This window comes from Sorex fumeus, unplaced genomic scaffold (genome assembly GCF_029834395.1).
Source record: "Sorex fumeus unplaced genomic scaffold, SorFum_2.1 ptg000035l, whole genome shotgun sequence".
NCBI lineage: Eukaryota > Metazoa > Chordata > Mammalia > Eulipotyphla > Soricidae > Sorex > Sorex fumeus.
This window is the reverse complement of record NW_026606092.1, coordinates 28,705,710-28,727,903: the sequence shown is the minus strand read 5'-3', so window position 1 is coordinate 28,727,903 and position 22,194 is coordinate 28,705,710. Positions and strand designations below refer to the sequence as shown.

At 37.9% G+C, this 22,194-nt stretch overlaps 1 protein-coding gene and 1 pseudogene across 1 annotated transcript in view; one reads left to right on the top strand and one right to left on the bottom strand.

The window, feature by feature from the left end:
• THSD7B (thrombospondin type 1 domain containing 7B) overlaps positions 1-22,194 on the top strand; it is a 975,852-nt gene that overhangs the window by 918,416 nt on the left and 35,242 nt on the right. Inside the window, exons 19-20 of the mRNA XM_056117681.1 lie at positions 1,449-1,564; positions 3,819-3,936. Of these exons, the coding sequence (XP_055973656.1) occupies positions 1,449-1,564; positions 3,819-3,936 (234 nt within the window). The remainder of the gene's footprint in view (positions 1-1,448; positions 1,565-3,818; positions 3,937-22,194) is intronic.
• LOC130026828 (selenide, water dikinase 2-like) lies at positions 16,587-21,817 on the bottom strand (annotated as a pseudogene).

The following is a 22,194-nucleotide window of genomic DNA, read 5'->3' as shown; positions in this document are numbered from 1 at the left end:
TATAGGTGGAAGATAAATTACTATGTTTAATTCCTTCCTTTATAATAATCAGTTCAGATGCTTCATTTATTAATTTTTAGAACTTCCATGGAATTTTCTGAAAGTCATATGTTTACATACTGATATTACTTTATATGCGTTCTACTAATTTTATTGAACACTTAGATAATCTTTCTGAATGGAAAATCCACTTGAAGAGATTCTCACTATATACAATGAAGGGTCCGACTGCACAAAATATAAGAGTAAATTTTTCTTTAGCAATCAGTTTAATATTAATATATTTCCTTCTCACCCCAAGTTGTCTAGTTGGTAATACTATTTGCCAAATTTATAAAACTTCTCTCATCAGAAAATCTGTCATTGTCACTGCCACTGAGCAGGTATCAGTAACATCTCCGTTGTGAGAGTTGTTGTTACTGTTTTTGGCATATCAAAATACATCACGGGTAGCTTGCCAGGTTTTGCCATGCGGACGGAATATTCTCGGTAGCTTGCAGGGCTCTCTGACAGGGTCGGAAGAATGGAACCCTGGTAGGCAGTGTGCAAGGCAAATGCCATACTCGCTATGCTATCGTTCCAGTTCCATCAGAGAATAATTTTTTAAAAAATGATTTTTGTAGCACCTATATAGCTTGTATAACTAACTAACCCTGTCTTGATTCATCTGTGCAAAATAGAACAAATAGTATAGATGATTGAATTTGGTTTTGCAAACATTTTTAAGGGCATATCAAACACTACCATTATTTCTAGGTTACTGCATCTCTAAATTATCTTCAGCAAATAGATGTTTATACTCATTTTCCTTTATCATTCTGGTTAGTTTCTTTTTTCTGAAGCCAGTTGAGATGAATTCCCATGAAGCATTTGATTATTTTTACCTCTAAAAACCAAACATTTGCTCGAGTGGGCCCAGTAACTTCTCCATCTGTGACTTGTTGTTACTGTGTTTGGCATATTAAATACTCCATGGGTATCTTTGCCGTGCTGGTGAGATACTCTCAGTAGCTTTCCAGGCTCTCTGAGAGGGGCAGAGAAATCCAACCTGGCTCAGCTGGGCTGGCTGTGTGCAAGGCAAACACCCTACTGCTGTGCTATCGCCTGGCAAAACCTGGCAAGCTACCCGTGACATATTCAATATGCCAAACGCAGTAACAACAAGTCTAATGATGGAGACGACGCTGGGACCACTTGAGCAACTCGATGTACAACAGGAGAACAGTGCTACGGTGCCACAAACCTACATTAAGAAGGCAACTCACTTTTATTTATGTTTGTTTTTGCAATAACATAAAGGCATGGCTGCTTGAAATCCTCTGAGAATTATTTTAGGTCTCTGTTTATACAGTTTTTTCAATAGATCTCTATAAGTAAGTACTCATTGTATTTTTTAACACTTGACCATAATTTTAAAACTCATGATGGTGGTAATTTTATGCCTATAGAGTGGAGCACATGCCAGCTAAGTGAAAATGCCACCTGTGGGCAAGGGGTTCGAACTCGCCTTCTCAGCTGTGTGCGCAGTGATGGCAAGCCAGTCAGCATGGACCAGTGTGAGCAGGTAATTTGTTGGTGATTGTATCGCAATCATCAACTTTGTTTTCTGACTATTGGTTTGTACACACCACAGTACTTGATAATAACAAGACTAATTTCATCTTATTGCGGCTTAGCTTGTGTAGTGAAAATAATACTGAACCTCACTAATTTCAACTTACACAAGGAGACCAGAAAGTGAATCATTTACAAGCATTTAGGGAAATCAGTACACTTTAAAACATTATTTTTAGTATATCCAAGAACATATTTATCTTGTTTCCTAGTAATATTTTTATATTTTGACTTTAATATTTAGAAACAGTTCTTCTTATTGATTACATTATTTGCATATATGATAAACTCTGATCCTAACTTGTATATGAGCAATGATATTAATTAGCTCAGAAAATTATTATTACACAAATATATTTATAATTTTTATTCTCAGTCTAAGTTAAAGTAGCTCCCTACCAAAGTTCAGATTAGTGGACTCTGATCTTAACTTGTACATGAGCATTGATATCAATTAGCTTATAAAATTATTACTAAATAAATATATTTATAATTTTTATTCCCAATATAAGTTAAAATATCTCCTTACCATGTTTCAGATTATTAGGTTAAGAATTTTATGACTTTATTTTCACTTTTTTTGTCTGTGCAAACTGTAGGTCAGGTAAAAGTAGTAGTCAAATCCCTTTCAAAGAAATCAATGTTTCCTTCCGAAGGTATGTGTGAAAAGCACTACTGAGGAATTTTATATAAATAAAGTTGATTATATGCTATCAGACAATAAGAAAACAATATAATTTATAATTGGGATTATGTAATGGAAATTATGGGTTTGTGTCAATTTAAGTTTCTAAAGATACTCCTTAAATTGGAAAAAATTCAAATTCTTTTATTTCTCCTAATGTAAATCAAGTCCACTGAAGGAAATTAAAGTTAAAACAAAATGATCAGTTAATTACCTGCTATGTATTCTCACAGCACCATATCTCAAATGCCAGTATAGCCAGAGACTAACTCCACACCCAAGACCAAACCATCAGAATGTCCTTTTTATTGAAATTCTGAAACTCACTAATGCAAGGCACGATTCTATCTATTGTGTCAATGATTTAATATTTTATTTCATGCAATTTGCCTCTCAAGTTGTCTGCTCCAAGAAAAATAAACTACCAATCCATAATATTGTCAACTAAATGAAAATATTACATTTACTGATATAAATCTTTTTCATATATATGCATATATACAGATTAGCTCTTAATATAAAAAGTTTCTTTGATTTCCAAATAGCAATTCCAACAATTACATAAAGAATTTCAGCTTAGAGAAATTTGAATTTATTGGTTCAACTGAAACTATATCTTGAATGTATTATAGATGCTATGTGGAAATTTGCATTTTGTCCACATGGCAATTAATCTTGTACATTGATTAATCTTAGTTTAGTATTGGCATTACTAAGATTTAATATGTGTCAAATGTCAAAAATTCCTTAGAGAAGTAAATAACAGGGCATGCTTCCTTTTGCAATTTTTTATTATTCTTCCTTTTTGCTTTAGATGATTTGTTTTTTTACTATCTCTTCTACTTGATCAATTAGAAAATTTTTTAATTTTCCCTATAATGTTCCGAGAGTACAAGACAAAAATAAACTCTATCAACAACATTCCTCATGCTTATGCTTTTAAACTAATTCTCTTTTAGGATATTTGGATGGATTGCTAGTTTTTTTGTTTTACTAATTTTTGGCAATGACTACTGTTGATTGTTGAATTCTTTATGTACTATCAGCCCATCCATATATGCAAGCTACCTGAATTTAATACAAAAACATCCTTCCAGTTCCATGATGGATGACCGACACTGATGGTCTCTGTGTCATCTAACTTCCTCCTATACATGCTATTGTAATATTGCAGGTCTAATATAAAATTTTTAAAGTAAGGCTAATAAGTTTTTTGAATGGAACCATTTTCATGTTTTTACTCATATCAGTTTTTTTTTTATTGAAGTAGAAGTTCACTACTGGCTCTATTGTTTTATACTTGCATTACAGCCTCACATACCACAAAAATGTCAGGATCCCTCCACCATTATCAAAAGGGATAAGAATTTTCCATGATAACCACCAATTTATATAGCTAAGACTATTTTCCCCACCAAAATGTAGACATATAACCATAGAAGAAAGGACAAAATTTCCCTTAAAAGAAAATATTTGACTTCATTTCACTAGTAAAATATAATTTCATTTCCATCTGCAGCATAACTTGGAGAAGCCCCAGAGAATGAGCACACAGTGCCTGGTGGAATGTGTGGTGAACTGTCAGCTCTCAGGGTGGACAGCTTGGACAGAGTGCTCACAGACTTGTGGCCTTGGAGGTATCTAGGTTCCTTGTGTTTGTTTCACAAAACAATTTCTTTTAATTACCTTTCCGTATTTCATAGCTTATCAAATGACTGTGTGACCTGGTTGGAGGCTGACCCACAAGAAAAGATAGAATCTTGCCTCATGCCAGTCCCTTATCAATATACAAAGGGTGCAGATGGACTTGTCATGAGTGACAGATTCCAGAGCGGTACACATTCTGTGGGACTGTCTTCAAAAATGTCATAAATTCAAACATTAAAAAAAATTAGACCTTATGATTTGGGGAAGAAGTATTTATTATATAAATAGAGCTAGTTTCTATGTCAGACAAATTCCCAAATCATACTGGCATAACACCAGAGAACATACAATGATTTTTACTCACAGAAATAAAGGCAAGAGTAGTTTCTTCTCAGATAATGTCAGTAACATAGGTTGGGGGGCTGAACTGCTTTAACATGCCCAGGTTTCCTTATATAATAATAGCCACCTCGCCCTGTGGAATCTTAATTTTCCATGCAAATGGAAGGAGGCATGGCATTCCAGTGACTGGACAAATACAGGGAGCAAAATACATCTTTATGAAGAGAGGGCTGGAGCGATAGCACAGCGGGTAGGGCGTTTGCCTTGCATGCAGTCAACATGGCCGACCCAAGTTCGATTCCTCCGCCCCTCTCGGAGAGCCCGGCAAGCTACCGAGAGTATTCGATATGCCAGACACAGTAACAACAAAGTCTCCAATGGAGACGTTACTGGGCCCGCTCGAGCAAATCGACGATCAACGGGAGGGCCTTTACCTTTACCTTTACCTTACGAAGAGAGAGCACTTAGAGCATTACAAGAAAACAGAGAGCTCTGATTTAAGATGACCTTATGATACAAAAAAGCTTTAAAATTTATCACAAGGTAGATGTCAGAAATTGAGTAGGAGCCTAGAAAGTGTTTATTATGTGCTAGACCCTAAGCAGAAGCTATTATGATAGCTCACTTACTTACAAGTGAATGTTCTGTAGTTGTTCTCTGCCTTAACTGGTCCAAGACAGAATGCACAACAGTACAGTGTCCAGGATGTAAGATCCTGGAAAGGCCAGAGTTCAACACCAATTTCCAGGCTAGGTAATATTTTTTATGTTTTTTTTTGGGGGGGGTGCACATCTGGCAGTGCTCACATATTACTTCTGGCTCTATATTCAGGGATCATTCCTGGCAATGCTCAGGGAACCATATTGGGTTCTGGGGATTGAACTTGGGTTGGACGTGTGCAAGGTAAATGCCCTACATGCTGTACTATCTCTCTGCTCCTCACACTATGTACTATTATGTGACTAAGGAAAAAAAAACATGTAAAAAATATAACTGAAAAATGAAAATCTAGTTTTATTATGTAATGATAAGGACATACTGATTACTGCAAATAGAAATGCTATAAACTCTAAGGAAACAAATTGCAAATTTAGGACCAAGATTTTGGTTATTAGTCTTTAGGTTTTCACATTTTCTGATTAACAGTTGCTATAATTCCAGCTGAGAATCCTCTTGAAACTTGAATCTAGGGTCGAATTGCAGCTTTTTAGACAAATTATATTTTTGAATCTTATTTATCTTCATCTATAAAATAAAATTGAAGCATATGTGAGAGACATTTTAATTTAAGAATAAAATTATTTAAGTATATGATGATATATTACAATATATTACATAGTAACACAAAGATAATGGGCATTTAGTATATGTTAATTTTCATCTCTATAAATCAGAGCTATTAGAGACCCCTGCCTTTTAAACTTATTTTTATGTGAAATTTTTAACTGATTTTATGTAATAAAACCTTATTATATATGATTGAAGTAACATAGAATGGTTTTGTTTAATCCTTTTGGTTTATGTTGTTACAGCTCAGTTTCATCAGTGCCATACCCCTTTTGTTCTGTCTCTAATGATTCTTTTCGAAAATCTCATCCCACTTCTTATTCACAATTAATATCTTGGCTTCTTCCCATGTGGCAGGTTCTTTTTATTGGGAAAGTGCCTATTCCTTCACATTGTTTCTTTATACACCACATTTGATGAGATCATCTTGCATATATCTTTCTTTTGATTACTGTTTGTTTTCTCATTAGCAACTTTTCTCATAAGGCTTTTCTCTTTTTGTTTGATTTAGTCTAACTCCTCCTACCTACTCCTCTCCTTTCAGCTCTCTGCTTTAAGATAGCCTGTTTCACTGACATCCGTGAATGTATATGATTTTTCCATTTTGGCAACTGTCCTCATATGGAGCACTTTACCATCATCACCACATGACTCCTACTTCTTTTATTTTGCATGAATTGAATAAAATTTAGTGTCTCTCTGGGGGCTTTATGACCCCATTTGTGTTCCTTCTGAGTGAAGGAAGGTCAGTGCATAGGAACTTGGAGAAATTTTGGTTAATATTGATCACTGTCCTTGTGATTTAAAGCCAAAGGGGAAATTTTGAGTGGCAGGTCTTGTAGACCTGAGTCATAAAGCAAGCAGACCTTGCCAGGGACTCTTCTCCCTCTGATTAAATACATATGTTTGGTATCATCACCGATAACTGTGCTAATGCCAGGAGATAGATGTGTATATGGCATTGCCTTTATTTGACAGTCTTAAATCTGTCACTGAAATATAACAGATCTTGGTGCTTTGTCAACATTACAACTTTTACAAGCCATGTTCTTCCATGAACACATATTTCCTCTCTTTCTATCCTTTCTCAACCTTCTATCCTCAGTTTTGTTTAAACTATCTTGCTTCAATAATAGCTTCAATGGCTCCATATTGTAAGCTTAGCATTAAAATAAAAAGTTGACTTTTCAACTTCAGTGGGAGTAGTGGAGCCATCACGTTCTGACCACTAAAATACAAACAGAACATCTTCCCACTCTTGTAGAAGTCCTAGTTGAGTTTGACTTAAATTCGAATAATTATTCCAATCTCCTCTCCATTCACTCCTGTGTCTCCTTCTGCTTCTTCTTCCCCCATGCTACTTCATTTTCCTCTCGATCCCACTTCATTCTCCTTCCAGCTCTGGATTTCCTTTCTCTTTATGGCTCTGGAATTCCCCAGCCCCCTCTTACAGCCTAGTTAAATCCCAAATCTTTGCCTCAGGGGATACTTCTTCTAAGACAGATCCTCATCCAGCAAGATAGATGACTCTCCCAAAGCTGAAATTCCAACTATGGGTATTTCTCCTCTCCTTATTCCAACAAACATATAAATATTCATAATAGTAATCATTGTGTATGTACAAAATGATTACTATTATGATTGTTTATAGGTTTCTATTATTTTGTATGGATATGGGCTGAAGTGATAGTATAGTGGGTAGTATAGTCGTTTGCCTTGCACTCAGCCAACCCAGGTTCAATTCCTCCATTCCACTCAGAGAGCCTGGAGAGCCACCAAGAGTATCCTGCCTGCATGGCAGAGCCTGGCAAGCTCCCCGTGGCATATTTGATATGCCAAAAACAGTAACAACAAGTCTCACAATGGAGACGTAACTGGTACCCACTTGAGCAAATCAATGAACAACAGGAGGACAGTACTACACTGCTACAGTATGGGCACATTTAGAGATACATTAAGCTTATAGAATTGCTCTCCTGAGGCCATCTCTATCTCAGACTACAGTGTTCAGGACAGATTAGTCTTTCCTATCCCTAGCAGGGTCCTAATCTTGTCGTTACTTTTGGATCATGACAGCATTTGTCCATGATCATGCTCTCAACTAATAGTTGAATATCGTGGCACTTTGGTCTGGCCCATTTCGATGTCAGGGTAGCTCACAACTTGCCCTGGCTCCATTCAGTCCCTCACCGGGACCCTGTTTTGGGGGTCCTAGGAACTAAGGGCAACTGAGGCTTAAGTAAAGAAAGCAGATGCTTGGGAGTGAATAATATTTGAAACTAATTAAATCTCAACTTACAAAAGCATAATATTAACTGTCTTCCTGTGTCTATACAAAAAGGACATTACTTTAAAGTAAACTATTCAAAAGACATAAGGAGAGGAGAAAGGCAATATTAACTTACAAGTTCAGTGTCCTAGAAGGATCTGCCCTTACAAATTAACAGAGGCTGATTAGAGGAAAAAGCTGATTAACTGGTTGGGGAAGAGAGCATAGAGAAGTGGTTACAGATAAACAAAGGAATGGGAGTGACTTGGGAGCACTGTGATGGGTGTAACCTGATAAACCTAAGCTCCTTGTGGCAAGGGGGGAAGGACAAATCAATGTTATCCTACACTACATTTCTGAACTCCCAGGTATGATAATTTACTTTAGACTGTTTCCATAATCCTGATTTTCAAACCCTGCATTCATCTAAATATGTAAGTGCGTGCACACACACATACATATACATATATTTTTGCATTGTGCTTTTACTCATTAAAGAGAATTGTTTTTATTGTTTAAGTTTATGCCTGATTTCATGGTATTGTCTTTCACAGTCATGTGAAATATAGTCAAAAAATTCCATGGAAATCCTCTATTTTGAATTCTATTCTTTTTTTATAAGTGAGGCAAAATCATTCTATTTGGAAATATTTAGAAATATATGGAGTCAGAGAAAAAGGACATACCATGCATGTTTTAATCCAGACAGTGAATGTGCCTTGAGTACTGTTATTGAGGGCAAAATTGTAACTCATTCTTACTTTACAAACCCTCATTGGATGCTTTCTGAGGACCAAGCATTTTCCCTGATGTTGATGACACATTGCACGGATCTGGTCAGAACTCCAGCAAGCAAAATTTCCAGGCTCTATGAAACTAATATTCTAATGAAAAATTTTGATGGTTATGACAAGACATACAAGATAGAAAATAAACAAATAATAAGCAAAAATATTAAATGCTTGTATTTGCTATGATGAAAGAAACTCCCCTAAAAATTCATGATACAGAATATCAAGTATTCTCTATCTTTGTAAGGAATAGATTTTGGAACTGGAGCAATAGCACAGTGGGTAGGGCATTGCCTTGCATGCAGCCAATCTGGGTTTGATTCCCAGAATCCCATATGGTCCATCAAGCACTGCCAGAAGTAATTCCTGAGTGCAGAGCCAGGAGTCACTCCAAAGATCTCTGGGTGTGACCCAAAAAGCAAAAACAAGAAAAGAAATAGGCTGTTGAGGAGGTGGGGTTTATGTCAAATATAGAAGGTACAAAGTGCAAAAACTCTCATAACTGATATCTTCTCTACTATGCAGTTCAATATCTTACCTCACAAGCACTTTTTAAAAAAATTTTTATTAGTGAAACACCATGAGGTACAGTTGTAGACTTACAAATTTTTGTGCTTCACAAGCACTTTTGATGGCCTTTTGCATTTAAGGCTCTGTGATATACTTAAGAGACAATGCTTTTAAAAGGCTAATATATTCTAGTTATATTTATTTGTATCTGACTTCAATTTTAACATGCTCAATTAAAAGAAGAATAAGAAACCAGCTTCTTGAATTTTCAGTACATCCTCTCAGAATGCTGCAGAGATACACTGTTCAGCTATAGTATTCCCCTGACAACCTCCAAATTTTGCCAGCTTTCCAACTCGAGTCTTATGAGAGTGCTCTTAACTGATAATTCCTCCCACTGCAACTAGTAACGTTTCCCAAATGAGAAATTCGATATTGAAAACATTCCTTAATCCTCATGCTGTACAACCTAGGAACAATAAACATAGATAATCAAAGGAAGAAATGTATGGCACAGATGAACTAGCTTAAAAGAGACCAAAACTCTGGGGCTGAACTATTATTAAGAAACAGCTGTGCCTTTTCTCTTCTAAGAGAGTGTGCCAGTAGCTGTCCTTTGTATGAGTTGCTTTCTTTTATCCAAGCGTAGGTGGCAATGGGGTTAGAAACCACAAAAGGAGATCGTTTATTTAGCCACATTAAAGCGGGTAAGCATGTTGCAATGGGAGTCAGGCTTCAGCACCTGCAGCTCTCTGTTGTGTTGTTTATCAAAGATGAAAGTTCAAACCATTATCTCTGTTTATGAATTCACTGGGTTGTCTGACAAAACCAGTAGTGCTAGATGTCCCATATGTTTACCTAGATGCCACTCTACACCATCAAATCCACAGATCTACACTGATCTTAGAAGAAATTTTGAAAAGAGCTGTTTTTTTTTTTCTAAGCCTTGGTATTTCCTTGTTATGTACACTTGATGTTGCCATGTACTTTCAGATTGTGTTAGGTATTTCAAGGTCAAAACAGTTTGAAGCCAATTTATTTCTGCTCTTAGTGGATTCTAAGCTTTCCACTAAGGGATCTTTTTAAAAGATTTCGAACATCAAAGTTTATAAGAGAAGAACTTAGTATTTGGTTTAACTGCTCTCTTTGTTAAATTTTCATCAGTTCATTGGAATGTAGAACCTCTATACTTAGCATATCATGAATTATTCATAGTTATTAGACTAATAACATAAGAAAATTATTAATTTCAAGCTATGATGTTTCCTATTTCAATTTGTTTTAATCAATGATATGAGCTTATTTTCCTCTATGCTACATAATATATTCTGACTCTTACATTTCCCAGATGACATATTTCATGGTCAATTCTAGACCATAATGAGAAATGTAATTTTGCATTAACTCTGAAGCATTATGACTTTGTGATTTTCAGAATATTTTTATAGTAGTTCTCATTTTAGTAGTTTCTTATAGGACAAAAAAGTGATTGCTGATTAAGAGATTGGTAATAGATGGTTACAATACATATTACAGTCTATTCAGAGGGATCCAGACCTCTGTATTTCTAAGCAAAGACAGAGATACATAATCTTCTGCTTTTAAACAATTTTTACTTTATTTGTATGAAGTTGTTCACAAAAATTTATTAAATTTAATATTCCAAGACCATCCCACCATCATTTCACCTTTCTGCCACCATATTTCTAATATTTCCACCCTGACCCCCAAAGCCGGAACTAAATAATTTATTTTGTATTGCTTGTTATGAATATTCCACTAAGAATGATCCAAATAAAGTTTCCTAATAGGAAAGTATGTAAAGATTGTTTTATATCACCCTAGAGCCATTAAGGCCTTATTTTGGTACATCAGTAGTATAGGGTATGAGGTATCATGGCCTCGTACTCTAGAGATTTATTTCTGAGTCTCTGGATCATGGATGTTAATGAATTTACATGGAGCCAGAGGCAGTTCATAGGCATGACTGCCAGACTACCAGAAGCACAGCGAGTGGGAATCCTGTTTTTGACTCTGTGTGAGCCTGGAGATTTCAGTCACAAGTCCTGCATACCTGGGTATGAAGATTCACTCATGTATGAGGCTCTTCTGAGCCTGTGGAAAATGGCTGTGAGCATGGTAGCAATTGAGTTCTGTAGGTTTTTGGTTGACAGGCTAGTTGGGGTGGGTGGGAGGACTCACCCGCCCTGCTCTGGATTGTCCCAGATGAGACAGCCTGGCACAGGGTCTAGTGGCATTCCTGTGGCACGTAGTTCATGTTGCTCTCTTTTGAGAGATTTATTTCTGAGTCTCTGTATCATGGCCGTTAATGAGTTTAGATGCCAGAGGCAGTTTGTGGGCTCTTCTGTTTTTTAATGACCTCTTCATCTCCTGCAATATCAAGAACTCTTAATTTCCAAGACTGTAGTTTTGTTACTTCACTGATTGGTTCTCAGAAAATTTTAAGTGAAATTTATGTTTAATAAATCGTGTATTCTCTGGCTTTAAAGATTGTGTGCCTGGGATAATTTTCCAAAAACAAAAGAAGTTCTTTATAAAGGAACCCCATGTAATAGCAAAGTGAAGAAATCATTTTTTCTTTCTAAATACATGACAAAGATCTGCCATTGAGTTATAGATCTGGGCGCCAATACTTCTCCACTCTATTCTGGCAGAAAACAACCATGCTGCCAAATCTATGTGCACTACAGTATTATATATCAAAACAAGTTTTGCTTATAAAAAGAACTTTTAAAAGTTCTAGGTAACATTCGTTAAGTAAAAATATGGTTTCTACCATTATGTGACCAGCATAAAAAAACAAACGAAGTGAACTTAACTGTATGCACTTTCACCTGTTACAAAAAATTTACAGCAGGGTTACCTAAAAGCAAATAGAGGTAGGTTTAGTAGGATATTTTAAACAAACAAAAGCACAAAGTGTATGAATATAGGTAGCATATTTACTGCAGATGGTAGACCTAAGTGCACTTTTCAAATGTGTTCAAAATAATCTATAATAGAACATAACCTCTGATAGGGCTGGACCGATAGCACAGTGGTAGGGCATTTGCCTTCCACACAGCCAACATGGCCGACCCAAGTTCGATTCCTCCGCCCCTTTCGGAGAGCCCGGCAAGCTGCCGAGAGTATCTCGCCCTCACGGCAGAGCCTGGCAAGCTACCCGTGATGTATTCAATATGCCAAACACAGTAACAATAAATCTCACGATGGAGACATTACTGTGCCCGCTCGAGCAAATCTATGAACAACGGGAGGACTGTGACTGACTGTGAACATCTGATATGCATAGGTTTGTCAAAGATATGAGATCTATTACACATACTTTTGGAGTAAGATAAAGTATATTCCTTTTATATGATTTTGTGACTATCATTTAACTGAGGGGCTGGGGCAATAGCAAAGTGGTAGGGCATTTGTCTTACATGCAGCCAACTTGGCCGACCTGAGTTCGATTCCTCCACCCCTCTCGGAGAGCCTGGTGGGCTACCGAGAGTATCTCACTCGCACGGCAAAGCCTAGCAAGCTACCCATGATGTATTTGATATGCCAAACACAGTAACAGCAAGTCTCACAATGGAGACATTACTGGGCCCACTCAAGAAAATCGATGAGCAACAGGAGAACAGTGCAGTACAGTGCTGTGCAGTGCTGTGCAGTGCATTTAACTGAGATTCTGTAATAGTAGTAACCATGAAACAGAATTTGAGGCTGGGATTCTTGTTGAAGCCTCTTACCTGAGATGAGGGCTGGAGCGATAACACAGCGGGTAGGGCGTTTGCCTTACAAGCAGCCAACATGGCCGACCCGAGTTCGATTCCTCCGCCCCTCTCGGAGAGCCCGGCAAGCTACCGAGAGTATTCGATATGCCAGACACAGTAACAACAAAGTCTCCAATGGAGACGTTACTGGGCCCGCTCGAGCAAATCGACGATCAACGGGAGGGCCTTTACCTTTACCTTTTACCTGAGATGAATGGGGATAACAGATGCTCTCAGATAAGGAGGATTTAAAATAGAATACGGGGAAAAGGTTTAAGAAAAGATGTGCTATATCATCTATGTGTCCTCATGCATCATATTGATTCTGTTAATTTAGTCCCTCCATTCTTAAGGAGAAAGACTTTAATAATTACAAAGGACATTATATTACAGTTTTTCAAAGAGACATTTGTCAATAAAATTGACTTCTGTAACTATTGACAATGAAGTTTGAGATATTCGTTTGCTGTTTTTTGCTTTTGTTTTTGTCACCTATTAATGTTTGGTAATTAATATTAGATGGTGGTCAATAAAAATTTAATAAAAAGCCCATAAGATCAAATACCAAGAAGAATAAAATTAGCACAATTTTAGGGTGCACAACAGGAAAGTTTATCATCATTAACTTGGAGTTAGTTGAACCCTATTGTGGTATAAAACAACCAACATTTAGTAGATGAATGTCATTTCTGGAAGATTATACCTACCAACATGTTATCCTTGAAAATTTAATCATATTCAGAAAAGTACCCAAATAATAAGCAAATCAATAATAATATTCAGATACATGCTTTACGCTCAAAGTAACTTCACATGCTATTGTTCTTATATTATATATCTGCAATGCATTATGATTTATAGAAAGGTAATTTAATTTTATCAGATATTTTATTTAATTAGTGACCCAAGTTTAAAAAAATCATTCTTTACTGCACCATCAGTTTCCATTGACTGGTCATAAAAAATTTTCCAGAGTTATCAAAACCCCAATTTTCAGTTAAATGAATGACCATATGGTTAAATTAGAGAAAATTAACTATTTTAAGCTACAATGGTGGGTAGTAATATGGATCAAGGTAAGTATCTAAACAGGAAACCAGTACAATTCATTTATTTTCCTATTGTGAATATCTAGGCAATGTTTCAGTTAGATTTAGGTTGTATTTCCTGCCTATGGTGTCCCGTATCACTCTTGATAAGTTTAATAGCAGTATGATATTTTTTCAGTTTGCTATAAGTCTATATAGAGATGGCTAGCTTAACTTCTTTCTTAAGAATATGTGTATGCGAATGGGGCAACACCCTTTCCCCTCCGGCAGACTTGATGGCCTGGATCAATGCATAGTCCGTTCACTTTTCTGCTCCAAGCTGCTGGGTTCTGCATTAAGTCCTTGTGCTTCTGGGGCCGTGGCCGTGCTGGAGAGCCGCTCGCGGGGGGCAACTGGTGACCTCGGTAGGGCGTGAAGGACGGACCAGAACGCCCCCCTTCCCATAAGGTTTTAGTCGCCCCCACACCCCCGGCTCATACCTGCTGTCCACAAGGCTCCCATGTGGCCGCCATCTTTCTTTCCAGAGGGAGGAGGGCGGAAGGGAACAACACCCTTTCCCCTCTGGGCAGAAATGATTGCCTGGATTAACGCATAGTCCTTTCACTTTTCTGCTCCAAGCTGCTGGGTTCTGCATTAGGTCATTGTGCTTCTGGGGCTGTGGCCGTGCTGGAGAGCCGCTCGTGGGGGCAACTGGTTCGCCCTCTCCTCTCTGGAAAGAAAGATGGCGGCCACATGGGAGCCTTGTGGACAGCAGGTATGAGCCGGGAGTGTGGGGGCGACTAAAACCTCATGGGAAAGGGGGCGTTTCGCTCCGCCCTTCACGCCTTACCGAGGCCACCGGTTGCCCCCCGCGAGCGGCTCTCCAGCATGGCCAGGACTCCAGAACACAGAAACCAATTTCTTAACTATCTGACTTTCAGTAGAAATACTTCCAGGGTCAATAGGTAAAAGAGCAGAAATCCAAAACCAACATTTAATTCTTGAACCCAGCCGTAGAAAGCAAATCACTTCACAATGCTTTTTCAGCATGTCTGATTTGGGGGGGGGTAAACTCTAAATAATAGTGGTGAATCTTTTATTGAAACAATGAATCTAATCAAAGCAGATAGAGTGTTAACTAGAATTCATCTGCCTCACAGGGACGGGGAGGGGTGGGGGGTGGGGTTTTATTGGGGTTCTTCATGGTAAAAAATAAGTATTGGTAAAGGGAAATGTGTTTGATATTTACATGACTGAGACATAAACCTGAAAGCTTTGTAACCTTTCCCACAGTGATTCAATAAATAAATAAAAAAAAAATAAAAAAAAAAGAATATGTGTATGCATGTACTCATATATGAACATACACTTTACACAGTCGTGTTCCTCAATAACTGTTTGGTTTTCTGAAGTTCTTATCATGAAACCCTTTTTCATTCATTACAAATAATTGTTGCTAACTCAATAATATGCCCAATAGAACTGCTATTTGTAATGAGTTCCCAATATTCCCCAAAGAAGAAAAGGGAAAGGCTTATAGTTGCTAGGAAACTTACTATAATTTGGGCCTTTGTTAAATTAGGAACAAATTGTGTAGGTAATATATTTCTCTGTTTTATACCTGAAGAGCAGAAGACTAAAGAGTCCATTTATACTCCTACATATCACTGGTATTCTCATTAACCATATTTTTATACAAGTTCTAAATAGACTTGAATGAATTCAAATTCTAAATAGACTTCTTGTCCTATATATTTTATTAAAAATATGATCCTAGGCAACAAGAAACCAAAGAAATTATCCTTGAAATTTCTCTAACTCACATTGGAAGCATACTGATATATATCATAATAAATTATTACTCTAAGTGCAGAACAGTCAAATTGGAATGTAAGAGGTTTTTAGGTAGAGACCAACATGTAGCACTGTAGCACTGTCCACCCGTTGTTCATCGATTTGCTCAAGCGGGCCCAGTAACATCTCCATCGAGAGACTTTGTTGTTACTGTGCTCAGCATATCAAATACGACTTGGGTAGCTTGCCAGGCTTTTCTGTGAGGGCGAGATACTCTTGGTAGCTTGCCGGGCTCTCCAAGAGGGGCAGAGGAATAGAACTCGGGTCGGCCAGGCCGGCCGCGTGCAAGGCAAATGCCCTACCACTGTGCTATCCCTTCAGCACAATGTGAATTATTATAAATCAATATAGAATAGTGCTTCTTAGAATAAACACCTAAAGGGTTACGGATACAGCAACCATTGGGCACTCAGAAAGTATCTTGACTATAATTTTTAAAAATGTGTGTTATATCTTAAGTACCTTTTAAGATTATTTATTTTTTATTCATATAACCATTGTGAGATAAATCCATGAAGTCCCTATCTTGTGTGATTTATCTAAGTATTCACCTGAAACCCCATAATATGAGATCAATATGAGTTAAAGACCTTATCAAAATATTAACAAATGGTATAACAATTTGTAAAGTTATAAACTAATCAGCAATTCCCCTCACTGACACATGTTCTATTGCTGCTATGAGGGATTTTTTTTTTTGCAAGTCCTTTTCATTTCATCAGAAATTTAATTAAAATATCAGAATCTTTAAGCACAAGACTTACATCTTATGTGTCATCAAGGCCTGGCCTTTGAGGCTTGTTCTGACTCTCCCAGTCCTTAAAGGGTTTTAGAAGTAGAGACAGTATTAGTAATAGACACCAAGTCAGACAGCTATGGGTCTTCCTTTCCCAGGCATTGAATAAGCTGCTCAATTTTTGATCATAGCAGGAAAAAGCCAATATAATGGTGAGGGAGGTGATGAATAAAGAATTTGACACTATATTATAAGATCTCTCAATTTTTTAACAGTATTGGTCTAGATTCCTTCTGATCTAAATGTTACTTTGCAATTTAATATTTTGGTGTGTATGTACTTTGAATCATTTCAATTTCTGTGCAGAAACCAATCAATTCTGCACCAAGAAAACCCCTCAAACCTGAATAGGCTCATCTTGCTCTTAGTAAGAGGAAACAGATTTTCCTGTTCCTTTTCTATGCAAGGGATGAACATACCCACCACCTCCCTCCCCATAAGTTCAAATGTTTTTTCTGGCCTTGGAATGTGAAGTTTTTGATTGGTTGAGTCAAATCACCTGGAAAGGGTAGCTGGAACTATGATTTCCTTCTTTGGAAATTTCTTCTTAAAATCAGTTCCTAGGGACTATTGTACAATGCCTGTGTGGTGCAAACAACATCTGCTAGGTCATCTCAGGAGCTAGCCTCAGAGGAGGCATTGGGATTCTCAGGAGCAAACACAGTTGGTGGGACCCATGAGAGAGGACGTCAATAAATTGAGACATACCAATGATTCGGGCAGTCCGGTTTCCATTTTCCACAGTGCCGATGATCCATGATTGGTGGCCCTCTCCATACTTGGAAGATTTGTTTTGGAACAAAAGTGAACTGACTGTTCTCTAGATAGACAAATGAGCAGTCCAGTGGAAGTTTCAGCAGAGGTTCCCTGAAGGAGGGCAAACTAGCCACTGGCCTTGCTGATGGCAGCTATCTTAGCAATGATTGGTAGGCTATGAATAACAAAGCACACTTCGTTTCTTCGTGGTTTTGCCAGGTTCCTAAAGTGTCCTAGAATGTCAAAGGCGGTAAAATATGTGGCCCTGTGTGGGCATTAAGTGTGTGCATTTATCCAGCAACTGTTCTATATAGCTGTTCTATAGCCAGATTAAAAATGGCCTCTTGATTAGCCAGTTCTGCTTCTTCTCTGGAGACCAGCACCTTTATATTATTACACCATTCTGGGTTGTCCAGCCACTGGTGGGCATTGACACGCAACCTGGGCTCCTAAGGATTTGGTTAACACAAGCACATAGGTTAACAAGTGCACTGTCAGGCATTACAAATTCAGTTGCCTGGTACACCATGGTGGTCACCCCATCAACAATAATCCAAGACTTCACCACTGTCGGTCTACCAGTCACTGAAATACCAGCTTCTTCAGGGGTATCCCCGGAATCCTTTAATCATAAGTGGCTTGTCTTTTCTCATTCCTCCTCACTCATACTCTCTCTGGCACTTAGTAGCATCAGTGTGTTTTCACATTTGGTTATGCCCATGGCCTAGAGGTGGCTCAGGACATTGGCACAAGCTATGTGGCCCATCATGTATGGAATCTTCCACCAAGGGATAAAAGAAGTCTGTGGTCCACACCATGGACAAGTCCACGTGCCTCAGAGGAATGGCATGGGAATCCAGGCAGATGCCCAGTACTGGGAAGGTCAGACTAGCTTTCACTCCAGGTAGGCCACCTTCCTGCAGTGCCTCCTCGGGGCCTCCAACCAGGGCTGGGCACAGTGGGGGCCACCCAGCAGGCAAGTCTATACCTCCAGGAATTTGAGCAGTGTTTCCAGAGAGTACTTGCAGCCTTCAGGACCCTTCATGACAGAGAAGCCAGTTAGCAGCTAGTTCAGGCTGAGGAGCAATACTTAGGGCTCCAAAGGCCTACTCCACAAACAAGCCCACTGGGCTGAGGAACCTACTGTGTTTTCCATCACCTTTCCACTGGCAACCCCTCCCTAGAGCCAAGAGACTGAGGAAAAACGGCAGGCCCTTAAGTTACAGCTCTGGCTAAGGGAACCGACAGTCAAATATTGTCACTGTCACTGTCCTCCCGTTGTTCATTGATTTGTAACGTCTCCATTTTGAGACTTATTGTTATTGTGTTTTGCATATTGAATATGACACAGGTAGCTTGCCAGGCTTTGCTGTGCAGGCGAGATACTCTCGGTAGCTTGCTGGGCTCTCCGAGAGGGGTGGGGGAATCGAAGCCAGCTCAGTTGGGTTGGGTGCACACAAGGCAAACATTGTACTGCTGTGCTATTGCTCCAGCCCAGATATTACAGCGGACATATCTCCCTGGTACCACTTGCCCAGTACATTGATGCCCTTCTGACACGGCCTTCCTGAAGGAAACACCCAGCTTTCCTGAGGGAGACACTGACCTGAGGAATTTTTTTTTTATTTCTTTTCCCCCCACTTTATTTAAACACCAGGGTTTACAAAATTTTTCATGATGATTTATTACAGGCGTTTAATATTCCAACACCAATTCCACCAGGACTGTCACTTTTCCTCTGTCATTGTCTCCATAAATTATTGTTGGCCTGCTACAGGGGCAGGCTTGAGGGATAGTTGGAAAAATTGAGTGATTTGTTGGTCAGTCTCTAGCTAAAAACGGAATGTATATCAACAACAAAAATACAAAATGAAGCAGTCTGTATCCCAGAGATTAAACAGGGGAGATCTTAATAAAATTTCTTAAAGTGTTTTAAAGGATCAAAGATGCTTAATCAGAGAAGTCAGGATTGAAACAGTGGCTCTATTCTTAGGATAGTCATAAAATTTTATATTAATGATGAATATTCTTTTTTTGTCTTGTGTGTGCTGGAACAATAGCACAGCAGGTAGGGCATTTGCCTTGCACGCAGCCTACCCGGGTTTGATTCCTCAACCCCTCTCGGAGAGCCCCGCAAGCTACCAAGAGTGTCCCGCCTGCACAGCAGAGCCTGGCAAGCTCCCCCTGGCATATTCAATATGCCAAAAACAGTAACAACAAGTCTCACAATGGAGACATTACTGGTGCCCACTCGAGCAAATTGATGAACAATGGGAGGAGAGAGCAGTGCAGTATGTATAGTTTTAATTACAACCTACCTGGTCATTGATATTAAAATTAATTACTTACATTTTAGTTAAGACAAAATCCCATTTTAGGCACTTTTATTTATTAAGATTGTAATTCTAAGTTTATTTTAATGACATTTTCCCCAGTATTATTCTCAGTCAATAAGGACTATACTAAATTTCATAGGGCTGGAGTGATAGCACAGCAAATAGGTGTTTGCCTTGCAAGCGGCCAACATGGTCGACCCGAGTTCGATTCCTCCGCCCCTCTCGGAGAGCCCGGCAAGCTACCGAGAGTATCGCACCCGCGCGGCAGAGCCTGGCAAGCTCCCCGTTATGTATTTGATATGCCAAACATAGTAACAACAAAGTCTCACACTGGAGATGTTACTGGGCCCACTCAAGAAAATCGATGAACAATGGGAGGATAGTGACTAAATTTCATATTTTTTAAAAATGGGAAATTCATGCCCAGGGGAATTGCAATATTTCCAGATAGCCATATCAGTTAGTAGCTGTAAATTTGAGAGAATTGTTTCCAACTAGAGTATTTTGAAGCCAAATCTAGGTCTCTTCACAAGTATCAGATTTTTAAAACTATCTTTCTTTTTATGTTCCATGTGACATACTTTCAAATACCTATAATTCAGCCTCATTCTTCAATGTTCTTCCTCTCCCATAAAAAAACTCTACTATCACCTAAAAAATTTCTTCAAGCTCCTGCTTTTAAGTTCCTTTGACCTCTAGGGCTAACACATGATTTCTGTGATTTTACTGGAATTAAACAGAATGTAAACAGAATGATTGCAAAGTCAGTCCTCATATTATCAAATTAAGAACAAGATTTTTTTTTATTATAAAATGGTGTCCCCCTTAGCTGTTATAGAGATGGCACTACATTTTCATTATATTTATAAAGATAGATGAAAATAAATGTAATTATAATGACAGGGTAATAGGTATTTAGGTCAAGGGAATGCACATAAAGAATATTATAAAGCTGAAGAGTTTTCAGCTTTCAGCAAGAAATCATGAAAAATACTCAACTACCAGTGTGCACCAGTCATGGACATGTTTTATATGAGTGAATTTGTGTCCAAGCAGAATGGTTTTGAGGGATGTGCAAACATTTGTCTATAAAATTATTCCATACGTATGTTCAGTGCAATCACTTTCAGATGCTGGAAACTATTCGGTGCTTACTTTATATGATGTATATTTTAAATTTCCTCAGGGAAATTATTGTTACTGTATCATAGCATTTGATTTATGTTTTATTAGAATGCCTTGTTCAGAGGAATAAAGAAATTAGAGCACACTCTTTAGAACATCCTGGTTTTCTTTTATAGTCTTCTCAGGGAGAATTAGTTTTTCACCAACCCATAGTAAAATTTCTGGAGGCCAGTAAGAATTCTAGTCTTGAAAATGTGGGTCACTCTTACTTGGTCCTGAACTTGAAGGTAGTTGAGGATTAGCCTACAAAAGGCTCTCAAATGAACTGCATGTAGAAATGAACTCATGACTAACTTTCCACTTATCTTAGATAAATAAATGTAGATTCATTGATATCAACTAAAAGACCACTACACCTTTAATAGATTTAACAGAATAGTCTCAAACAGTTTTCTCTGAGTTTCTACTGTTGCAGTCACATTGGTCTTCTTGTCAGGTTCTCACATATATTCTAATGCTTTGCATTTCGTGATCTCTTTGCATGCTCTTCTTTTTTTCTGTGTAAGATTCTGTATATCATACATGACTTAGGCCCTTTCTTATTTCTGAGCTCAGCGGCTCAGGAGACTGAACTCTTATTCTTTCCCAGAACATAACCAGATTATGTTCTCACCCATCCCTTCACTAATTTAAAAAGTATTTATCACATTTATGACTACAATAGTGATTTTAGAACAATAAAATTCTTTATAGTTATAGACAGTATGGTAATTTAATAATATGATTTACTGCCTTATCAATAAAAGAAGAGTGAAAATATGAGTGGAAGAGAGAAAGCAAGAAGGAATGAAAGAAATAAAACCATTTAAACTGCACCCGTTATTCCACTTATACTTATGATCTGTTACCAAGGGAATGTGCATACCATATTTCACTACAAAAGTCATAGCAGATTTTATGACAAAAATGTTGGCAAATAATCGAGATGCAACCATATGTGAAACTTTTAAGACAAGATGTGCTAGCATTATTTAAAAAGAGGTTATTACTTTTATGCAGTTTGATGATTATTCAGTAAAAGACAGATGACTTTGTCACTCAGAGATCCCATTAACCAATTTTCTCTTATTATGAAATGGGATACCAGAATTTTAACACATTTTGCCAAGTGTGTGCCTCATTCACATACAAGGAATAATTTGATCTTGTGTTCAGTAAAAACAGAAATTGGTCCTCAGATTGAGGTGAGAGCTCAAAAGGCTCTAGCACATGCTTTGCATGCACATGACCTGGATTCAGGCCTTGGCACTGCATTATCCTCCAAGAAACACCGGGATTGACTTCCAACCTCTGATCTAAGAGCAGCCCCTGA